This window comes from Perna viridis, chromosome 3 (assembly GCF_037379345.1).
Source record: "Perna viridis isolate PV_CMFRI_1.1 ecotype Kerala chromosome 3, ASM3737934v1, whole genome shotgun sequence".
Classification (NCBI taxonomy): domain Eukaryota; kingdom Metazoa; phylum Mollusca; class Bivalvia; order Mytilida; family Mytilidae; genus Perna; species Perna viridis.
In genome coordinates this window covers 32978096-32997535 of record NC_142447.1, presented here as the reverse complement: position 1 = coordinate 32997535, position 19440 = coordinate 32978096, and the positions used below count along the sequence as shown (strand labels likewise).

Here is a 19440-nt window from a genome sequence, read left to right as displayed (position 1 = left end):
TGTGTCGGTCTTTTTCGATTTAGAAAAAGCCTATGACACGACGTGGAAATATGGTATTTTAAAAGATATATTTGATATGGGGTTGAAAGGAAGACTTCCTCTGTTCTTGTCTAATTTTTTGTCATTTTAATGTGAGGGTAAATTCGACTTTTTCTGAGGAGAAGGAACAGGAAATGGGTGTTCCTCAGGGAAGTATTCTTTCTGTCACTCTCTTCAGTATTAAAATTAATAGTTTAGCCCAAGTTTTGAAGGACAATATTGACGGTTCCTTGTATGTAGACGACTTTTTGATCTGCTACAGGGGACAAAATATGAGTAATATTGAAAGGCAGTTACAACTTTGCCTCAAAAGAATTGAGCAATGGGCTTTGGAGAATGGGTTTAAGTTTTCTACATCTAAAACTGTTGGTATGCACTTTTGTCGAAAGCGAAAGCTGCATCCGGACCCAGATCTCTTTCTTTATGGTAATAAAATCAAAATAGTAGAAGAAACAAAATTCCTTGGATTACTTTTTGATAGTAAACTTTCTTTTCTTCCCCATATCAAATTACTTAAATCTAGGTGTCTTAAGGCACTAGATATTTTAAAAATGGTGTCCAGTACCGATTGGGGTGCTGATACCTCAATTTTATTAAATTTATATAGATCTTTGGTTAGGTCTAAACTTGATTATGGATCTATTGTTTATGGTTCCGCCAAAAAATCTTACCTTAAAATTTTAGACGCTGTTCACCTCCAGGGGTTGCGACTTTGCCTTGGTGCCTTCAGAACCTCTCCTATTGAGAGCCTTTATGCCGAGGCAAATGAACCATCCCTTGGAGACAGACGTTTGAAATTGGGTCTTCAATATGTAAGTAAACTTATGGCCTACCCAGATAGCCCTGCCTACGACTGTGTCATTAATCCTATTTATGTCGACATTTATCGAAAACATGAAAGCAAAACCCCTCCTTTTGGAATTCGAATAAAACCACATTTGGAAGCAATTCATCTGGAGACCAATGCAGTGACACCTGTTGTTACTTCGAAATGCCCTCCATGGGAGCTTCCACACCCTTCTTTCATTTTTGATCTGCGTGAATATAAAAAGTCCGATACCAATCCTTTATTTTTACAACAAAAATTTTCTGAAATTAAAGCAAATTATCCGGATTTTTCGACGGTGTATACAGATGGCTCAAAAGATGGCGATAGCGTTGCATGTGCTGCTGTCCATGGTGACAGAACTGTAACTGAACGGTTGCCATCGAGCGCTTCCATATTCACAGCTGAAGCTCGAGCCATATTGTTAGCACTTAAATTGATTACTCAATCTAATCTGTCACAGTTTATTATTTGTTCTGACTCTTTGAGCTGTCTTTTGGCAATTAAGAATCACAAACTGAAAAACACTCTTATTTTACAAATTTTGTATATTATTCATCGACTTCGGGAATTTGATAAAGAGATTGTTTTTCTCTGGGTACCCAGTCATGTTGGTATTCAGGGGAATTCAGTTGTAGACAGGGTTGCCAAAAAGGCATTAAATGAAATAATAAAGGACGTTAGTTTGCCATACACCGATTTTAAACCTTTAATAAGGAAATATATTTTAAAGATGTGGCAGGACCATTGGGACGGTCTTGAACACAACAAACTCAATTCCATAAAACCCGATCTAGGCGTTCATCAATCCGGGTCGGGCAATCGCAAAGAGCAAGTGGTCATGACTAGATGCCGCATTGGACATTCTAGATTTACACATGGCCATTTGCTTGTTGGTGATCCTCCACCTGAGTGTATCCCATGTGATTGCCCTTTCTCTATCAAACATGTTCTTCTAGATTGTGTGGATTTTGCCAACACCAGGCAAAATTATTTTGACTGCGCCAATATGTTTGATTTGTTCAAGACCGTTTCATCTGAAAACATCATCGATTTCTTGCGAGACATCAGTTTATTTAATAAAATCTAAATTGGATACCTTCCTTAATTTTTCAATATTTTAAATGTTTTATCGAATTTATGTTTCTATATGTATTTTATGTCTTAGGTTCACCTTTTATGTACCTTTTTATATGTAAATAGCTGCTTCTTTTTAATTTCATTATTTTATGAAGAGACTTTGATCTTAATTTTAATATTTTCCTTGCATTAAATGTTCTTGCCGTGATATGGCCCTGGTCGCCGAAACGGCAATAAACAGCAATAATCAATCAATCAATCTACGGATCGCAATAAAAATTTGCTTTTTTAGAATAAGTTTTGATTTGATCCCTACTAATGGTAAGAATTCAAAGGAAAATGGCCCAGGTCCTTCGGTTTATGTGAATAATGTAGATAAAAGATTATGTAAATACAGATAATTTTTTTTTAAAGTTTGCTGATTCAAAGTTTTGGTTTTCGTTTTTTATTTACGAATTCAAATTTTCGTTTTTGAAGTTTCATCGGGAATAAAGGTATTGACGGAAGCATATTTTCAATAAAGCGCGCTTCTTTGAAAATGTGCAACCGGTCAACGCGTTTATCCCAATAAAACATAAAAAAATGAAACATTCAATGCTTATACGAACATTTGACATGTTTCGCTTATTTTATTTCAAAGCGTCTGTGCTGGCGAAGATCGATTTTGGTCATTTTGAATTCATTATAAAAATGTAATACATAGCGATCAATAAAAGAAGTCCAGTAATTGTGGTTTAGGAAATGCATGTAAGTGTTAAAAGTCTACTGTTCATTACAAAATTGAAACAACAGACTTGGTAACTTTTACTGATAAGTCAAAATTAGATCATATCTGTTTTACTATATTGGAACAATTGTATACAATCATCAAGTCATTAGTCACTAGTGAAGAAGTGTGTTAATTTAGTGAAACTATTTTCACAGATGCCGAAATAAATTAAAATTTTCAACAAGTATTTAGGTAACGTATGAACAGCTACATATAAATTTATCATGAGTAATTTAGTCATGAGAAACCAAAACCTGCAAAAATATACTATATATACATCGCCATATGCATTATGTATGAAATTTACATCGTTATAACAAGGCATGGTTTGACCTTAAAGTATTGATATGTGCACTGCATAGAAAATACACATTTTAAAACAATAACAAATGGTTTATTTTAACCATAAGCGCACAGGAGAATAAAACAAAATCGGCATAATCGATGACGTAAAACTCTCACAGAGTCGTAAGCAAATCATGCTATCAAATGACTCTTGTGTGATCAGTTAAGTGAAGTGCAGCGTTTCAACTCGCCCCCTGTATTATTATCGAGGAATAAGACAAGTAAGACTGCATTCCGAATACAAAATCGCTGTTCAAAGGAACTAATATAAAAAAATGATCTCGTCCAAAACTCCTCCATTGTGATACCACAGTTGTTAAAAACTCCAAGACCAATTGCCGCCATTTTACTATTATTAGTAACTGTTATTAGTGGGCGGCGATATCGACAACATTTTTATCGGAATAAAACATTCCATCTAAGGCAACAATCATTTAGGTATTCCAGGTTGAGTTCTATGAAGCACCTGAAAATATCATGTCAGACATTTACTAATCTTCCGTAAAATGTTAGCTAATGATCAATGCAATCCACACCATTACAAAGATTAAATTGAAATAGCCATATCTCATTGCGCCTTTATCTCTGGTTGTGCGGTCTTGCTCCTGAGGCTGGGTTAGACTGCTTTCATCTTAAATTAAAAAAAATTACAACTATTCAAATAGGGATTAAATTTAAACTTTACCAATGAAAAAAATGTAATCTGAAATTGTCTTTTTTTTCAGGTTTAGGAGACATATTATTGATCAACGCAGTGAAGGTGCTTTCTTGAACCAAGTTTAAGAATACAAACAAAAAAATCATTTATATTGAAATTTCGATATGATGTTCACATGCTTCAATGAGTAACCTCAAATATGATCATATTATCAAGATTTGATAGGAGGAGGTTATTTACATTTCACAATCAATATTGAACAGTTTTTTGTATATTACCGATCATATTTCTACACATACCCTCTCTTTTATTGAAGTGGTCTTTTTCAGCTGAAATGAAAATATGGTATGCTTTTTTAAGTTTCAATTAATTGTAACTGCAACATTGTATTTAACAAACATGCCAGATATACAAACTCAGACAACTACATCTATTGTCAATGTTACATTACATCTGTTTCACAGCGGACATAGACGAAATCCCAATGAGCTCATTTTCATAGACAAAAGAAACTAATGGGTAATGACGAGACATATTATATATGTAATATAAAATCACGAGTTATGGAATCTGAGATTTTATATTTCTAAATTTCATTCATTTGAAATATACGTTGCAGCGAATTTTCTCGCTGATATGGTGGTCACGAATAAACTTCTCCTTGGAAGTGAAAGCGTTTTGATTGATTTAAAATGGCTTATTAATGGGGACAGCTAGGTAATTTGTATGCGCATGCTTAAAAACGTATTTGGTAGCTAGCGCTTACCGGCATTAACAACCGAAAGAAATACTTATCTGCTGTCTTAGTATTTCAGTGGTAAAGACTTTTTCAGTGGGAACGCCGCGCTGACAGGAGAGTTCCACTAAATGGTCACGCGGGAAAGGGGAGACAATGTAATTTCGTTTTGCGTTTTGTTGTAAAGAAACCGGAAGTGAACATGCTTGCTAAAAAAACAAATACACCCTTTTCACAGAGTTAATCGATAAAGTATTTAAAAATAAATGTTTTTCAAAGACTTGAGATATGTTTTAGAGCAAAAACTCGACCTAAAGGTGCAACGATTTGTCGGACGATCATTGCAAAAAGGGGGACGTGATTATTTTCTTTCAAGTTAGGAATAGCCCTGGGTTATATTAAACTGACACAATTGTATCCCCTGCCTTCTGATTGATCAATAATGTCATTTTATGATAGGAATAATGCAGAGCTTTCTAAAAATATCAAACACTACACATCATTCCATGAGAAGCGTAGTGAATAAAGTGGTTGAAAATATGAAAGTTGAGGGAAAGAAATCGACATTTTGTGGCTGTTTTGAAACGATTGCAAAGTGAAGATTAAGTAATGGTGGACTGTCAGACACATATACAGTATATATTCCACGCCTTCGATATGATTGACAAACGGCAGGCTGATTTTTGGGTCCTCTAGACGATGTTACATAACGATTTGCAGCTATGAAGAAAGATAAACGCTGTGAGTGTGATGTACAAATGATACCTAGCCCAAGGCCCAATAGCTCATCAAGATTTTTTTTCGCTATCATAATCAGCTTCCTTTCTCGTAATTCATTCTCGATTGAATCATATTTTTTTCTTTATAAATTGTGTGTGTGTGTGGGGGGGGGGGGGAGGGGGAGTCTCAAGGTCTTTTGCAGTGATCTGTGAAACCCATAAAAACGCTGCTTGTTTTGTCCAGTTTAATTATTAAACAATCGACTTATATTTTGGAAAGCTAAGTCTGCATTACAAATAATAAATGAAAATAATGAAAATGCACTTTTTAGAAGGAAATGTGGGAAGTAGGTTGTACTGGAGCTGTAAATCCACAGATTTACAACATTAAAGTGGACCTTTTTTTCTTCCTTCAAAGTATTTCTTCATTATACATTGAGATGTCAGAGTTTTCCCATCCTCAGTTCAAATGAATGATGCTTTTTGCATGACCAAATCAGAGCTTTCAAAGCATGAACTAAATATTCTTCAAAAACCAACACACACACACAAAGAATATGAGCACTTGTTGACATCCAACTGTACTGTAGAAATTTGTCATTGTTTTATAATTTTCATAATTATGCATATAAAACTACTGCATAATTACATTTTATCAGTCAATAGATACTTTTTTCTACTAATATATGGGATTATAAGATGCATGTATTACACAATGGTAGACATAAATTTTCTGAAGGTAGTATATAAGAAAGGGACATGATTTTCTGTAAAGGACTTTCTTGAACATTTGTTCCTTCCAATGTAGGTCCATATTTGTAATAAATACAAGATATCAAAATATCTTACTTCTTTATAAAATGTAATATATAACTGTCAAATTGGTGAAATATTTAGACAGACTATGTTTACTCTTGCAGGAAAGAGAATTCTCTTTGTGAGCGGGATAGCTACTCTTCAACAATTATTTTGATCTGTTGGCCGTCAAAATTTGAATTATATTTCGGTCATGTTTGGAGTTAAATAGAATTATGATGGGTGTTTCTGGATTCGAGAGGCTACATACACATCTTGCCGTCCTACTTGTTGTCGTACTTTGTAAAAAACAATCCCGGGGATGCAATTGTGACAGTTATTTCTGACAGTGGTATTTACCCGCCATATTTTTTTCCTTAACTCTCGCCGACGGAGCGCCTGACTATCTAGGTAAATTTTGAAGAAAGTGGGCATAGAAAAATGTTGACAGTATGTCAGTCACCTCGAAAAATATGTTTTCTGATACAAATCGGTTTATCTGCTTCCAAATTCTCATAATTTATGATAAAACAACACAATTATCAGAGCCGCACGATGTAAACAAAGATCAACTGCCAAGACGATACTAGCGCCACTACGAAAGAATCGGTCACGGACTGATCTTTCCGGTGGACAAAAAAAATGACTACTTTTCTACCTCCACCGAACACGGCGCTCCATTTACTTCAGAGATGAATTGTTGCCCTATATTCAGTTTTTGTTTGGTTTTGTTTGGTTTTCTTTTTTTTTGTTTTGTGTTTTTAATTCCTTTTCGTCCCTTATTAAGCTCACTTGGCCGTAGGTCCAACTCCATGTTGGAGTTATTGCCCTTTTTTGATGTTTTTGATGTTATTATTTTTTTAAAAATCTTCTCAGAAACTACTATACAGAATTCAATGAAAGTTTACATTATTGTTTTATAGGGTATCCTTAAGAAAATCACTGTTTGGTCGCAGTTACAAAAAAATAGAACATATGAGTCAGACAGCAGATTTGTGCATACATCTCCAAAAAGGTTAGGTTTAACCAAATTCTGACATGGGTAAAAGTATTCAGCATGATGAGATCTATCTGTGGTTAAATGTTGGTGAAAATATGTTGACCCATGTTGGAGTTATTGCCCTTTTTGGATGTTTTTTGCTGTTTTCATTTTTTAAAATCTCAGAAACTACTATACCGAATTCAATGACCCCGTGCAGGTCCGGGTGTCAAAAGAATAGGCCTGCAGTAGCGCTAAGAGTAAAAGGCGACTAAATAGTGCTCAGAACCCGAACCCGGGGGTAAGGGCGCTCTGCCCACAGAGCAACTGGGTTGTGCCCCAGGTGGTGGAATGGGTACCCCTGGTGTGTTACATGCTTGGGTGGTCAGGCTATAATGCGGAAAACCTGACCACAAACCATAGTAGAGCACCGAGTTGGGAAAGATGCCACGTTCCTCGCACGTTAAAGAACCCTACTGTGGTATTCTCCCGGAGTAGGAACCATAGGGCTCCGCCACAGGATGCTAAATTGCCCGACCTTACCCACCTCTCCCTATTTCCAGAGGCAATCAAAATTTCTCGACCCCATTATCCTTGTGTCCCATCCAATTTTTCATTTCATCATTATTTCATGTTCATTTTATCATCCATTTCGTGTTCATTGTCTGAATATAGCCGAAATATTGCTGCTCGGGCGTTAAACCCCAACAAACAAACAAGCAGAATTCAATAAAGTTGACATTTTTGTTTTATAGTATATCCTTAACAAAATGACCGTTTGGATTTTTGATCGCTGAAAAAAACATGGTTGCCGTTTCTAAAAATAGAACAATGGGGTCAGACAGCAGATGTTTGCATATATCTTCAAAATGGTTAGGTTAAACCAACTACGGACACGGGTAAAAGTATTCAGCATGATGAGATCTATCTGTTGTAAAATTTTGGTGAAAATCTGTTATCTCATGTTGGAGTTATTGCCCTTTTTGGATGTTTTTTTTGCTGTTTTTGATGTTATTATTTTAAAAAATCTTCTCCTCAGAAACTATTATACAGAATTCAATGAAAGTTGATATTTTTATAAGGTATCCTTAACAAAATTTGATCGCTGAAAAAAAAACATGGCTGCCGTTTCTAGAAATAGAACAATGGGGTCAGAGAGCAGATTTTTGCATACCTCTCCAAATCCGTTAGGTTTATCCAATGGCTTTCAGTTGCTGAAATGATTCTTATTATAAGGCTTATAAAAGTCTCTAATGAATCAAATGGAGTCAAAATTGTCTGCCAACTCCTTGTTAGAGTTATTGCCCTTGAAAGGTCAAAAATTTAACCAGGTAAGCGATTCAGGCTCCTGGGAGCCTCTTGTTATTCTTGATATAAAAGTTTCATAAATGATTTCGTATGACCAAACAAAACATAGGTATTACATTATATAAAGAACAACACCGTTTTCAATCTCTCCATTTCGACCTCCATCGTAAAAAAATTTCAAAAACTGAAATTTTTAGAAAAAAAATGAAAGACCAGGTGTAAAAATACAAGGGGACATACGTTTTTTCTTTTATATGTACCAGCAAGACAAACGTTAAGCGTCAATTCGCGTAAGTTTCCCGTTATTAAGTGTTTGTTTTGCGTTATTACGCGTTATAACGCGATTTCTTTTGATAATCTTCGAAAATGAACTATGGACTTTCGTAGTATAATATTAACATCTATTGAATAGTCTTTTCTTGATAATTAACAGTGGTTTCTCACGACTGCACTTCAAGCAGCCCTTAAGAACAGACAGGAGAAACTTTTTTTTATTATATATCAGTAATTTTACAGATTAAAAAAGCAATTTCGCATTTTCTTTAAAAAATTGTTAAAACACTTCAGTACGTTAACAAAATCATTACCATTTAATATATGTACTGTGATACTGGTAGTTTCGACATCACTGTCTGTCGATGCTGTCACACTGCGGCATACATACACACCGGCATCTTCTGTAGTCGCATGTTCAATAGTTAATTGGCTTATTAAAGACCGCCCTGGCGTCTCTGGAATTCGATTAAAAAACGCCACTCTGTTGCGCCACTGAACTTTTTTTACGTCAATCAAGTCGCCGTTATGAAACCAATCTATATATTCCGGAGCACGCATTGTTCCAGTTGCACTACAAGTCAAATTTAATCGTTGCTTTGGGCTCAGATACACAGAACCGTCTAACGATATTGCTGTAAAAAAATTACTTTAAATAATGGCACTATTATAAAACGTTACGGTTAGGACGGGTTCCTTAACAAATTCTCAATAAAGTGAAACCCAAATCTCCTTTGGACTGTATAATTTGTTCGATTATGATATGTGCCCTGTTTACAATTCATTTGAACTCTTATTAAACGACTTCAAAAAGTGTTTGTTCATGGTTTGGTACGGACGTTTTCACTCTACAGAAACACCTGTTGTGTGTATTGTAAACTTTTTTTACACTTAATAATTAAATTTTAATATAGTAAAAATCATTATTTGTTATTTCTCGTCAGAAATTACGATGAGTAACCGGTTTACTGTTAAATATCCAGTTAAGAGTATCAGTCTTGAAGATTGGTACACATATTCTTAAGTTTCCTAATTTTCAATTATGATTATGATTTTATTTCATTGCTACGATTTTTCCATTTTGATGACTATATTGCGTCTGGTCCATTGATATAGAGAAAAAAACAACTTTTTGACCTCGTAAATATTCAAATCATATTTTCAACAAATCGGATTATATAACTATTATATTCTAACTCCAGTATGCAGTATTTTTTTTTAATTCGTGTAATTTTCTAATGTTCTGTAGATATCATTGAATCTAATCATACATGTGTCATTTTTTATTTTCATTTGTATTAATGCATTATATATATCATTTAAGAAGCCTATCAAATCATGGAGGTTTCTATGTTGTTATGTACTTACATTTTGTTGGGATAGGAGGTTCCGCTGAAAAAAAATGGATGTGGAATTTATTTAAACAGGAAATAAGTGATAACAAATAATTGTTTTGGTGTTGTAATATTTTCAGATCAGAAAACAATAACAAAAACGTGATACCGAATCTTTGCAAAACATTTGAGTAAAAATGCAGTGTTCTGTTCTGTTGTTGCTATCTATGTAAACTTTATGATTTCTGCACAAAGATAATTGAGATTAATTAAGAACGAAAAGGATTAACAAATACTTATAAAGGGAAAACTGACCATTTTCCTATGGTATTATTTCTATGCTGGTGACAGTTTTTGAAAGTTCTTCGAGTACTTCATTAGAAATGCGATCCTGCACGCTGAGTATACAGAAGTTATAACTGCATATAGACAATTTAGTAATTTTAACACTTCTGATGCGAGAAATACAGTAACTTACCGATAACTTTTAATGTTACGTGATGTAGCTTTGCCTCTGATCCTATTAATTGACACTCGTAAGTTCCTGCATGGGACGGTTTAGTTCTCTTTATAACCAGATTGATATGGGTAACATGGCCTGTCTCTTGGTAATCTATACTCATTTCTTCGTTTGGTGCATATATCATTTTACCGATGGATAATGGGAAATCGTCTGTTACCTTTCGCCAAGCAACCTGATAAATATGAGAACTTCATGAATGATCATATGACGTACGTTTTTTTTATCATCATTGTTCGAAAATAATTGTTTATTCTGCTTATTATTTCACTTTCATTTAACGTAAATGTGTTTTCAAAAAGATGACTTTTGATCGCTGATATCTGATCACATTAATTGTTAAGTTTGAAAATAACGATAGATGAGTAATTTTACCGATCGTAGGCCAACATTTTCTATTGATGAAAAATGAGTCATCTTACCGATCTTGGGCCAAGATTTTCTATCGAACACTTTAAAAGAGCAGTATATCCTTGATAAACCTCGACACGTTGGTAACTTCTTGCAACTTCGATTGTTCTGTACTTACGTCGATGAAATAGATCACTAGATACTGTTTTCAAGAAAAAAAAAAGATTAACAGCATGGAATTTACATATTTTGAATCTATTGCTAAATGATCACACGATGTATGCTTCAGTTATTTAGCATAACAAGCACCATACATGCTATTAAACCGCAGACTTATCTTAGTTTATTTTCTGTTTCATTTTTAAGCCTTTTCCTTTAGGGTGATGAATACACCATTTTCTGGACATCTATACAGTAATATTAGTGAAATATGTGAATATGTTAAGGGTCATTTACGGCCCATCTGTTCTGCAAGTTAAACATTTAACACAAATGTCTAGACTACACACAATTAGTTCCACCACAGCTTTGATGACCTTACAAGATACGTCTGAAGCATTAATAATCTCTTATTGCAAGCAATTTGTGTATACCATCCCTATGAACGAAGATTGAAATATCATAAACAGCAGAAAAAAATAAAAGAAAGTGAAGAAATATTATGTTTATTTGTCCAGGCAATGATTGTTCTCAGCATAAATAATTATATAAATGCTTTTTTTTAAAATGATATCATTTCCTTTAAGTAAATCTTGCATATAGAGTAAATACCACCCGACTTCAGTAATTAGATACTATCCGTAAAGTTTATTAAACATAACATACTTTTAAAAAAAATAAAGAGTTTGAATGAGATTGAACTAACGAATGTGTTATTTTTTGCCCCCCCCCCCCCGCCTTATGCGAAAGCGGGGGAGTATAAAATTCGTCTTTCTGTCCGTCCGTCCAAAATTGGCTTCCGGAGCGTAACTTTTGAACGTCTTCATCGAATTTTCACCAAACTTAGATATTTGAAGGCTTATAAGGTAAGAATGATTGATTGATTGTTGGGGTTTAACGTCCGAGGAGCAATATTTCAGCTATATTCAGACGATGAACATGAAATGATGAAGAAATGAATAAAAAAGGGATGGGAAACAAGGATAATAGGGTCCACAAATTTTGATTGCCACTAGAAAAGGGGAGGGATGGGTAAGGTCGGGTAATTTAGCTTCCTGTGGCGGAGCGCAAAGGTTCCTACTCCTATCGAATACCAAAGCAGGATTATTAACGTGCAAGGAGCGTGACATCTTTCCGAACACAGTGCTCCACTATGGTTTGCCGTATTATAGCCTGACAACCCCAGCATGTAACACGCCAGGGGTACCCCATTCCACCTCCTGAGGCACACATCCCAGTTGCTCTGTGGGCAGAGCGCCTAGCCCTCGGCTAGGTTTCTGAGCACTGTTTAGTCGCCTTGTACGACAAGGTAAGAACACCTATTGAATTTGAGGTCAGTACGTTATAGGTCAAGGTCACACAGACTTACTTAAATATAATTTTGGGGGCGAAAATTGGTTTCCAGAGAGTAATTTTTCAACACCAAAGAATTTCACCAAACTTAGATAGTTGAAGGCTTATGGAGTCAGGAAGACACCTTTTGAATTTGAGGTCGGTTGGTTAAAGGTCATGGTCACACAGACTTAACAAAAATATAATTTGCATTTGCAATATTCTATGAAATTTTACTTTTGTTGCGAGGCGGGTGACCTGAAGCGCTGCTTTTGTTGCGAGGCGGGTGACCTGAAGCGGTGCTTTTGTTTCGAACTTAAACTCTTAGATCATTTTTATATATTGGAAAGAAACTGATAAAAATGAAATTTAAAGAACAGACTATGCTACGTTACTCTATTATATATTTTGCCACTTTATGTTTTCCTTTTTTTCCATTATGGCGTTTAAAAGAAACAAATGAGTAATAAAAATATACTTACGAAAACCAGAGAAACTTATAATATATGAATACGTGTACAAATCAAATTACTATCTTGCTTAGCATGCCCTATAACTTTTAACCAATGTATTGCCCTTCTCTATTGTAGATTAACAGTGGTTTAATATATAATTATATCATGTATTTAGATTGAAATATTTTTTTGTATATGCATTATAGGTATGTGTTTAATCCCTATATCGTCTACCATATATTACACCCCTAGACCTATATCGCACCCCTTTCTACCTAAAGTAAGGTTAATATATATGATAAAACGAACATGACATGTCAAAATCTGTATCACATGCCGTATCAACCCCGACCTATATCACCAAGCGGGCCGGTGGCCCTTGGGGTGATATAGGAATCTTGTAATGGTACTGCATGTGATACAGATTTGACCTGTAAAATTCAGTATATTTATGGGTTGGTCAGGGTATCAATGACACTAATATTAATCTCCCTTGAATGAATACGAGCGTGAACAAATAGTTATTTACGTGAATTTTTTTTAAAAACATAATAATGAATTGTTTTATAATGTACGCCAAAACAAATCTAGTAAGCAGTTATAAAAAGCTCATAGTATATCGAATTTACGCACTAATTACAGAATCAATACAACTGACTAATTCGTCAGACTTTTCCTTTGAATGACAGACATAGTTTTTCCCCATTTTACACTAAAATTAAATGTTTTTTTTTTCATGAACTTTATATTTTTGTCAATTTACTGCTTATTGATGACATGTGGTTAGTTATGAAGCTACAATACGTTGCCTTATTATAAGCTACAGCAGTTGTTTAAACACTTTAATAGCTAATGAAATCTACCTATCAATTTCGTAACCGCAATACATTTATCATCATTTCAAGCTTTTTATGAGGAATGATAGCTACTTTATTTAACAAAGTTTACAACGAGGAATACATATCAAATATGATACACAATAGTTAAATATATCAGCAAAAGAGTATCATTAAGAGAGCTGTGTTAAAACAATATGTACTTAGAAAAGATAGCATTTTCTGTATGTCCGTTACACCCTTCATTTCGAACATTAGAAAACCAAGACAACGTAGCTTCGAAGATATAATTTGACTGTTATTGTGGATATAAACCACAAAAATCCCCAAATATCCTTCGTAACGCAATGTTAACCAATCAAACGCACGATATTAGTGACGCTGACAATCAGCTGACTGTGCTAAGAATATATGCTCAATACTTTGCAATTTGAAATATCTGAACATGACCGACTAAGGGATTTTTATCGTCATTGGTTACTATTTATTCATCAAAAATCATTTATGTACTTTAGTAAGTGTAACATTTTTAATGTAAGTATTACAGTAGCAATTCAAAAAAGAATATGGATGAAATTGAAATGTAACCCACTACCACCCCCACCCCCCGCGGTGCCCACTCTCTCTTTCTGCCGTAAAGCAGTATTCGGAAGTGGAGATTATTTTAATGGCGAAGTTTTGTTGCTTCTACACCTTAGTCGATTGCCTTCTCATGAAAATCATGTCTGTACTTTTTAAAGTAAGTGAAACCTTATTATTGAAACAGTTTCAATTGATAATATGGATGAAATTTATGTACCCAGAATAACCTCAATATTTGTTGTAAAGCAATATTCAGAAGAGTCGACTGCCTTCTCATGAAAATCATGTCTGTACTTTTTAAAGTAAATGAAACCTTATTATTGAAACAGTTTCAATTGATAACATGGATGAAATTTATGTACCCGGAGTAACCTCAATATTCGTTGTAAAGCAATATTCAGAAGAGAGCTTTTGCAAGTAAAGGGGTAGAACAACTTGACTTCTATAATTTTTATAAATGCGTTTCAATATCTTAGTTGAACATGATTTCAATGCGAATCATTTAAGTGGAAAGTTGGAACCCCGCGGTAACCCTGTCCATCTCAATTAGAAGATGTTAAAACTATTCTGCGGAGGGGTTATTTAAGTTTACACTCTGTGTAAATATCTTTTAAGGAATTTGAGTATTTACATTAATAAATATTTAATGTATATTTTAGTATTATATCTTTTAATATTTCGTATGTACGATAAAGAGAGGTAGTAGATTTGTTAAATATAAAATATAACTATAGACCCTCGTACTCCTGCAAATTAGAATATTCCAATATTACACATGGTGTATCAGTCTGTTTTGTTCATTGGTTATTTGTGATGCAAAGGGTATTCCACATACATGAAACCTTGTTTCTTTTTTAAATATATTTACGCAATATTTCTTTTTGTAAGTATATTGACGCCACACTTAAATTTAGATCACGAAACAAACCGTTGAGTTCCGTAATTAGTCTGGCCAATCATGGCGGAAACGCCGCAGACGAAGCAGACAAAAAGAAACAAACCCCAACAAACAAAACAAACAAAATGTAACACTCCAGGGGCACACATCCCAGTTGCTCTGTGGGCAGAGCGCCTAGCCCCAGCTAGGTTTCTGAGCACTATTTAGTCGCCTTTTACGACAAGCTTAGCACTGCAGCACCTATTCTTTTAACACCCGGACCTGCACGGATGCATTATTTACAGATATTTTATATATAAATTAAGGGTTTTACCCAGTCAATACGTTATATATAGACATGTTAGAGTATATTACATATTGACTTCGTTAAAAGTTCATATTTGACATATCTTTCGTGTGGAGAGATACTAGATTTGTTAAATATAAATCTAACTATAGTCCCTCCGACACCTGCATATTAGAATATTCCACTTTTACACGCTCAGCTGTTGAGTGTAGTTTCTCCGCATCAATATAGAGCAGTCTAAAACAATATTAATAGGGGTGTTTATTATTTCTTACTTACAAAGATGGTTATATATGTTTTTTTATTTTTTTTATTTGATCATTTAAAAAAAATAATTCAAAGATTAAATGAACAAAGAGTGCTAATGTAGTTTAGATTGTTAATCATTGTTTACAAGTCATCGGTCACCTCTATGTTAGACACCCAATATTGCTCGGAAAATTAGTGTCGCCATTGCCTGACAAGAATATAATGCGGAAAAATTATGTTAAATATTTTATTATTTAAAATGTTATTAGTTTTACTAGAAATAACATTTTTAGGTGCTACATGTATCGATTAATACCAGCATTTGAACAGTACAAGTATTATTTTCCTTTATGTGTACGTATCTTAAAAAGACATGAAGGAAAATAATACTTGCACTCTTCAAATGCTGGTATTAATTATGTGTATGTATCTTAAAAAGAGCCCCGTGCAGGTCCGGGAGTCAAAAGAATAGGCCTGTAGCAGCGCTAAGCTTGTCGTAAAAGGCGACTAAATAGTGCTCTGAGCACTATTTAGTCGCCTTATACGACAAGCTTAGCGCTGCTGCAGGCCTATTCTTTTAACACCCGGACCTGCACGGGGCATCACGTTACTAAGTTATTTGTTCCGGCAGAACTTATTTTATTTACAGAGGCATATCCTAATACAATGTATATATTTTTTTAAATATCCATATCTATATGGTTCATCATAGGAATCATATTATCAACTGAAAAGGTTTTTCTATCTATAGATATGGCTACAGCATGTACTATAAGTATTTTGTACAGTTTTCAAGATAGAAGATGGAGGAACCACCAATTTTTTATTCGACTTTGAAAAATTTGCTGTCACTAGAAAAAGCGTTGACACTGTTCTCTGTTGCATTTCCATAGACACTTATCTTCTTGTGATAATTACATGTAATATGTAATAATATGTAAATATTAGTTGGTTGCACAAAGTTTCAAAGCCAAAAGGAAGGTTGGTATTGATTTTGGGAGATATGACTTCAACCATAAGGGCCAAAAACACATTTCATAAAATTGAACTATTTACATGTAACTCGAGTAAAAGCAAATGATGTCTATGTTTTGTCTACAATTTTCTATACCACGAAGGTTAGACTGGTTTTGAAACATTACGGAATGTTGGACCAGAAAAGGGCCAGAAACCAGTTTTTGTCTGAAGCACCAGGTACAAGTAAATTGATCTTTTTGAGATTGTACTACAAGGTGCCATTTTGGGGACTGTGACTTGATCTGATTCAGACCTAGGGGTCAAAAACTAGCATCTTCCTGATGTCAGTATGCTAACTTGAGTAAAACAAAACTGATCTCTTCGAAACTGTACCATAATGTGCCTTTTCTCCTAAGGAACGTTCACACTGATTTGAACCAAAAAGGGCCACATTGATTCTGTTGATTTTGTACTCTGTAGGAAAGTTTTAGATTGATTTGAACTAAATAAATAAAAAAGGCTACATTGATTCTGGTGGAATTCCCATCCTGTGTCAATGCAATCAAACTCTATGTAAATTTTGACATAGAGTCTGACAGAGGTATATTTCTCATTATACCAGAGCAGTTTCATATTTTCAATCAATCAATTGAATTTAAGTACAATTTGAACTAAATTTAACCATACAAACTATATTATATTTTTAATTATATATCATGTACTACTTTGAAAATATTTGTAGTAAGATTACTAGTCCAATCAGCATTGGAAATTTATAACACAAAACTGTTATAAAATCTTAACACAAAACTACAACATATTGACATTGATTGTGTGGACGCATTGATGGTCCCAACATTTACACATGCATTTGATATAGGACAATATATCATCTTTCACTAATTTTATAATTTATTTTGCAGACTCTGAAGGTCCAGTACTGTTGAAATGCACAGGAAATTGTTGCTTGAAGTAAATAATTGCTAAGAAGAAGTTTTTTTTGCGTTCTTACTCCTAAAGATACAAAAGTCAGGAAATGGCACCAACTTTATTGCTTTGATTGTTTCACACAAGAATGCAAGAAAAGTTCAAATACACGTAACTACATGTAATCAATAACAACTGTGCAGCTTCCTTTCAGAAAACTTCAGTACAGAAATATCCTTATTCGTTGTATCTGATTGATACCATACTGTTAGTTTCTGTTAAAGTAAAAAACTTACGAGTCCAGATTTAGAGCAACACATCTACAATTAGCGAAATGGTCAATCCTTAATATGATGTAGAAAGTTCAACACAACCATGCAAGTACACTTTCAAGAAAGAAGCAATGTTATGTATATGTATATAATTTGTCTTACAATATGTAAATATAAATATATAAAGCCCTAGTTTCTGAGAAATAGGACTTTCAACTCGGAAAAACAAGTACCCTCCATTTACTCTATGTATATTGCAGATGAATTTTACCCCCTACATTTAGTGGGGTTTAAAGTGATAGAGCTGTCCGAGTTATTAATTTACTTTTGTTACTTTGTTTGAATTATTTTGGTTATTTTATGTTCTTTGTTGTGTTTGTCTCTGGATTACATTCTTTTGATTTCCCGTAGAATCTTGGTTCCCTTGATTACTCTTCCGTTATGTAGAAGAGTTCCCATATCTTAATTATACTCCTCCTATACCACTAAATGGAATTTTATTCAGACTTTCATAGAATCTTTTAGTTGCTAAAATTGGAAATGAATAGGGTGGGGTTACAGAATCACAGCGACATCCCCTATAAAAAAAAACAGTATTGGTGTACCCCAGGCATCAGTTGCTGTTAAATGTCACAACATTTCTAGCCAATGCAAACGCATTCAAGACAAAACAATTTTGCTCTTGGGGCAATTCGAGTTTGCGTCCATTATTGCCTCTCGGGCAATACCAGTCCGTGTCCATACTTGTATAAAAAAACCCTAGCATTTGCTGACAAGTTTCTCATTGAAGTTTGTATTAATATAAATAGAAAAAGTGAAACATTGACAAAATTATGGATTAAACCTGTCCTTTCCAAAATATACCTTTTCTGTATTTTGTATTTCGTTATTTCCTTGATGAAAAATGAAATATACTTTTAATAATTTATCTGCTTAGGATTAAAGTTCAATGTTACCAGGAAGATGTCAGTTGATTTCATATTAGATTACTTTCTTCACCTTGTTTTCATGGGTCGTGTAATACAATTGTACGAAATTAACGATACGCATCTAAGACGAGTCATCAATTATTTGTGAATTGATTATTTGAAGCCCAATATATACTGTGCGGGTCCGGGTGTTAAAAGAATAGATTCGCAGCAGCGATAAGCTTATCGTAAAAAGAGACTAAATAGTGCTCGGATTCCCTGACCGTTGGCTAAAGCGCTCTGCTCACAGAGCAACTGGATTGTGTGCCACAGGTGTTCGAATGGAGTACATCTGGCATGCCACATGCTTGGGTCTTCAGGCCATAATACGGAAAACCTGACCGCAAACCATAGTGGTGTACCGTGTTGGGAAAGATGAATATTCTTCTGCTGTGGAATTCGATATGAGTAGCAACCTTTGCGCTCCACCGCAGGAGGATAAATTTCCCGACCCTCCCCCTCTTTCTATTTCAAATGGCAATCAAAGTTCATCTACCCTATTTCCTTGCGTCCCATCCCATTTTTCATTTCATCTTCATTTCATGTACATTTTATCATCCATTTCATGTTCATCGCCTGTATATTGCTAAAATATTGCTGCTCGGGCGTTAAACTCGAAAAATCAATTAATCAACCAATAAGTACGTACTTTTGATGTTACTTTTCATAACTAAAGGTCGGAAATGACAATGTTTATAAAGAAGACTTCCAAATAATAATAACTTTCAAATTTTCGAAACTTTAAAGAATTACAAAAAATCAAATCTATATAACTTTTCCATTGACT

At 34.3% G+C, this 19440-nt stretch overlaps 1 protein-coding gene across 1 annotated transcript in view; it reads right to left on the bottom strand.

Moving 5' to 3' along the window:
• Positions 1-2731: 2731 nt before the first annotated feature.
• The window catches only part of LOC148621923 (limbic system-associated membrane protein-like), a 30403-nt gene continuing 13694 nt past the window's right edge, over positions 2732-19440 (bottom strand). Inside the window, exons 2-7 of the mRNA XM_088574021.1 lie at positions 10804-10934; positions 10340-10556; positions 9896-9919; positions 8842-9162; positions 4017-4046; positions 2732-3690 (exon numbers count right to left, since the gene is read on the bottom strand). Coding sequence (XP_088430147.1) covers positions 3569-3690; positions 4017-4046; positions 8842-9162; positions 9896-9919; positions 10340-10556; positions 10804-10934 — 845 coding nt within the window. The 3' untranslated portion in view covers positions 2732-3568. The remainder of the gene's footprint in view (positions 3691-4016; positions 4047-8841; positions 9163-9895; positions 9920-10339; positions 10557-10803; positions 10935-19440) is intronic.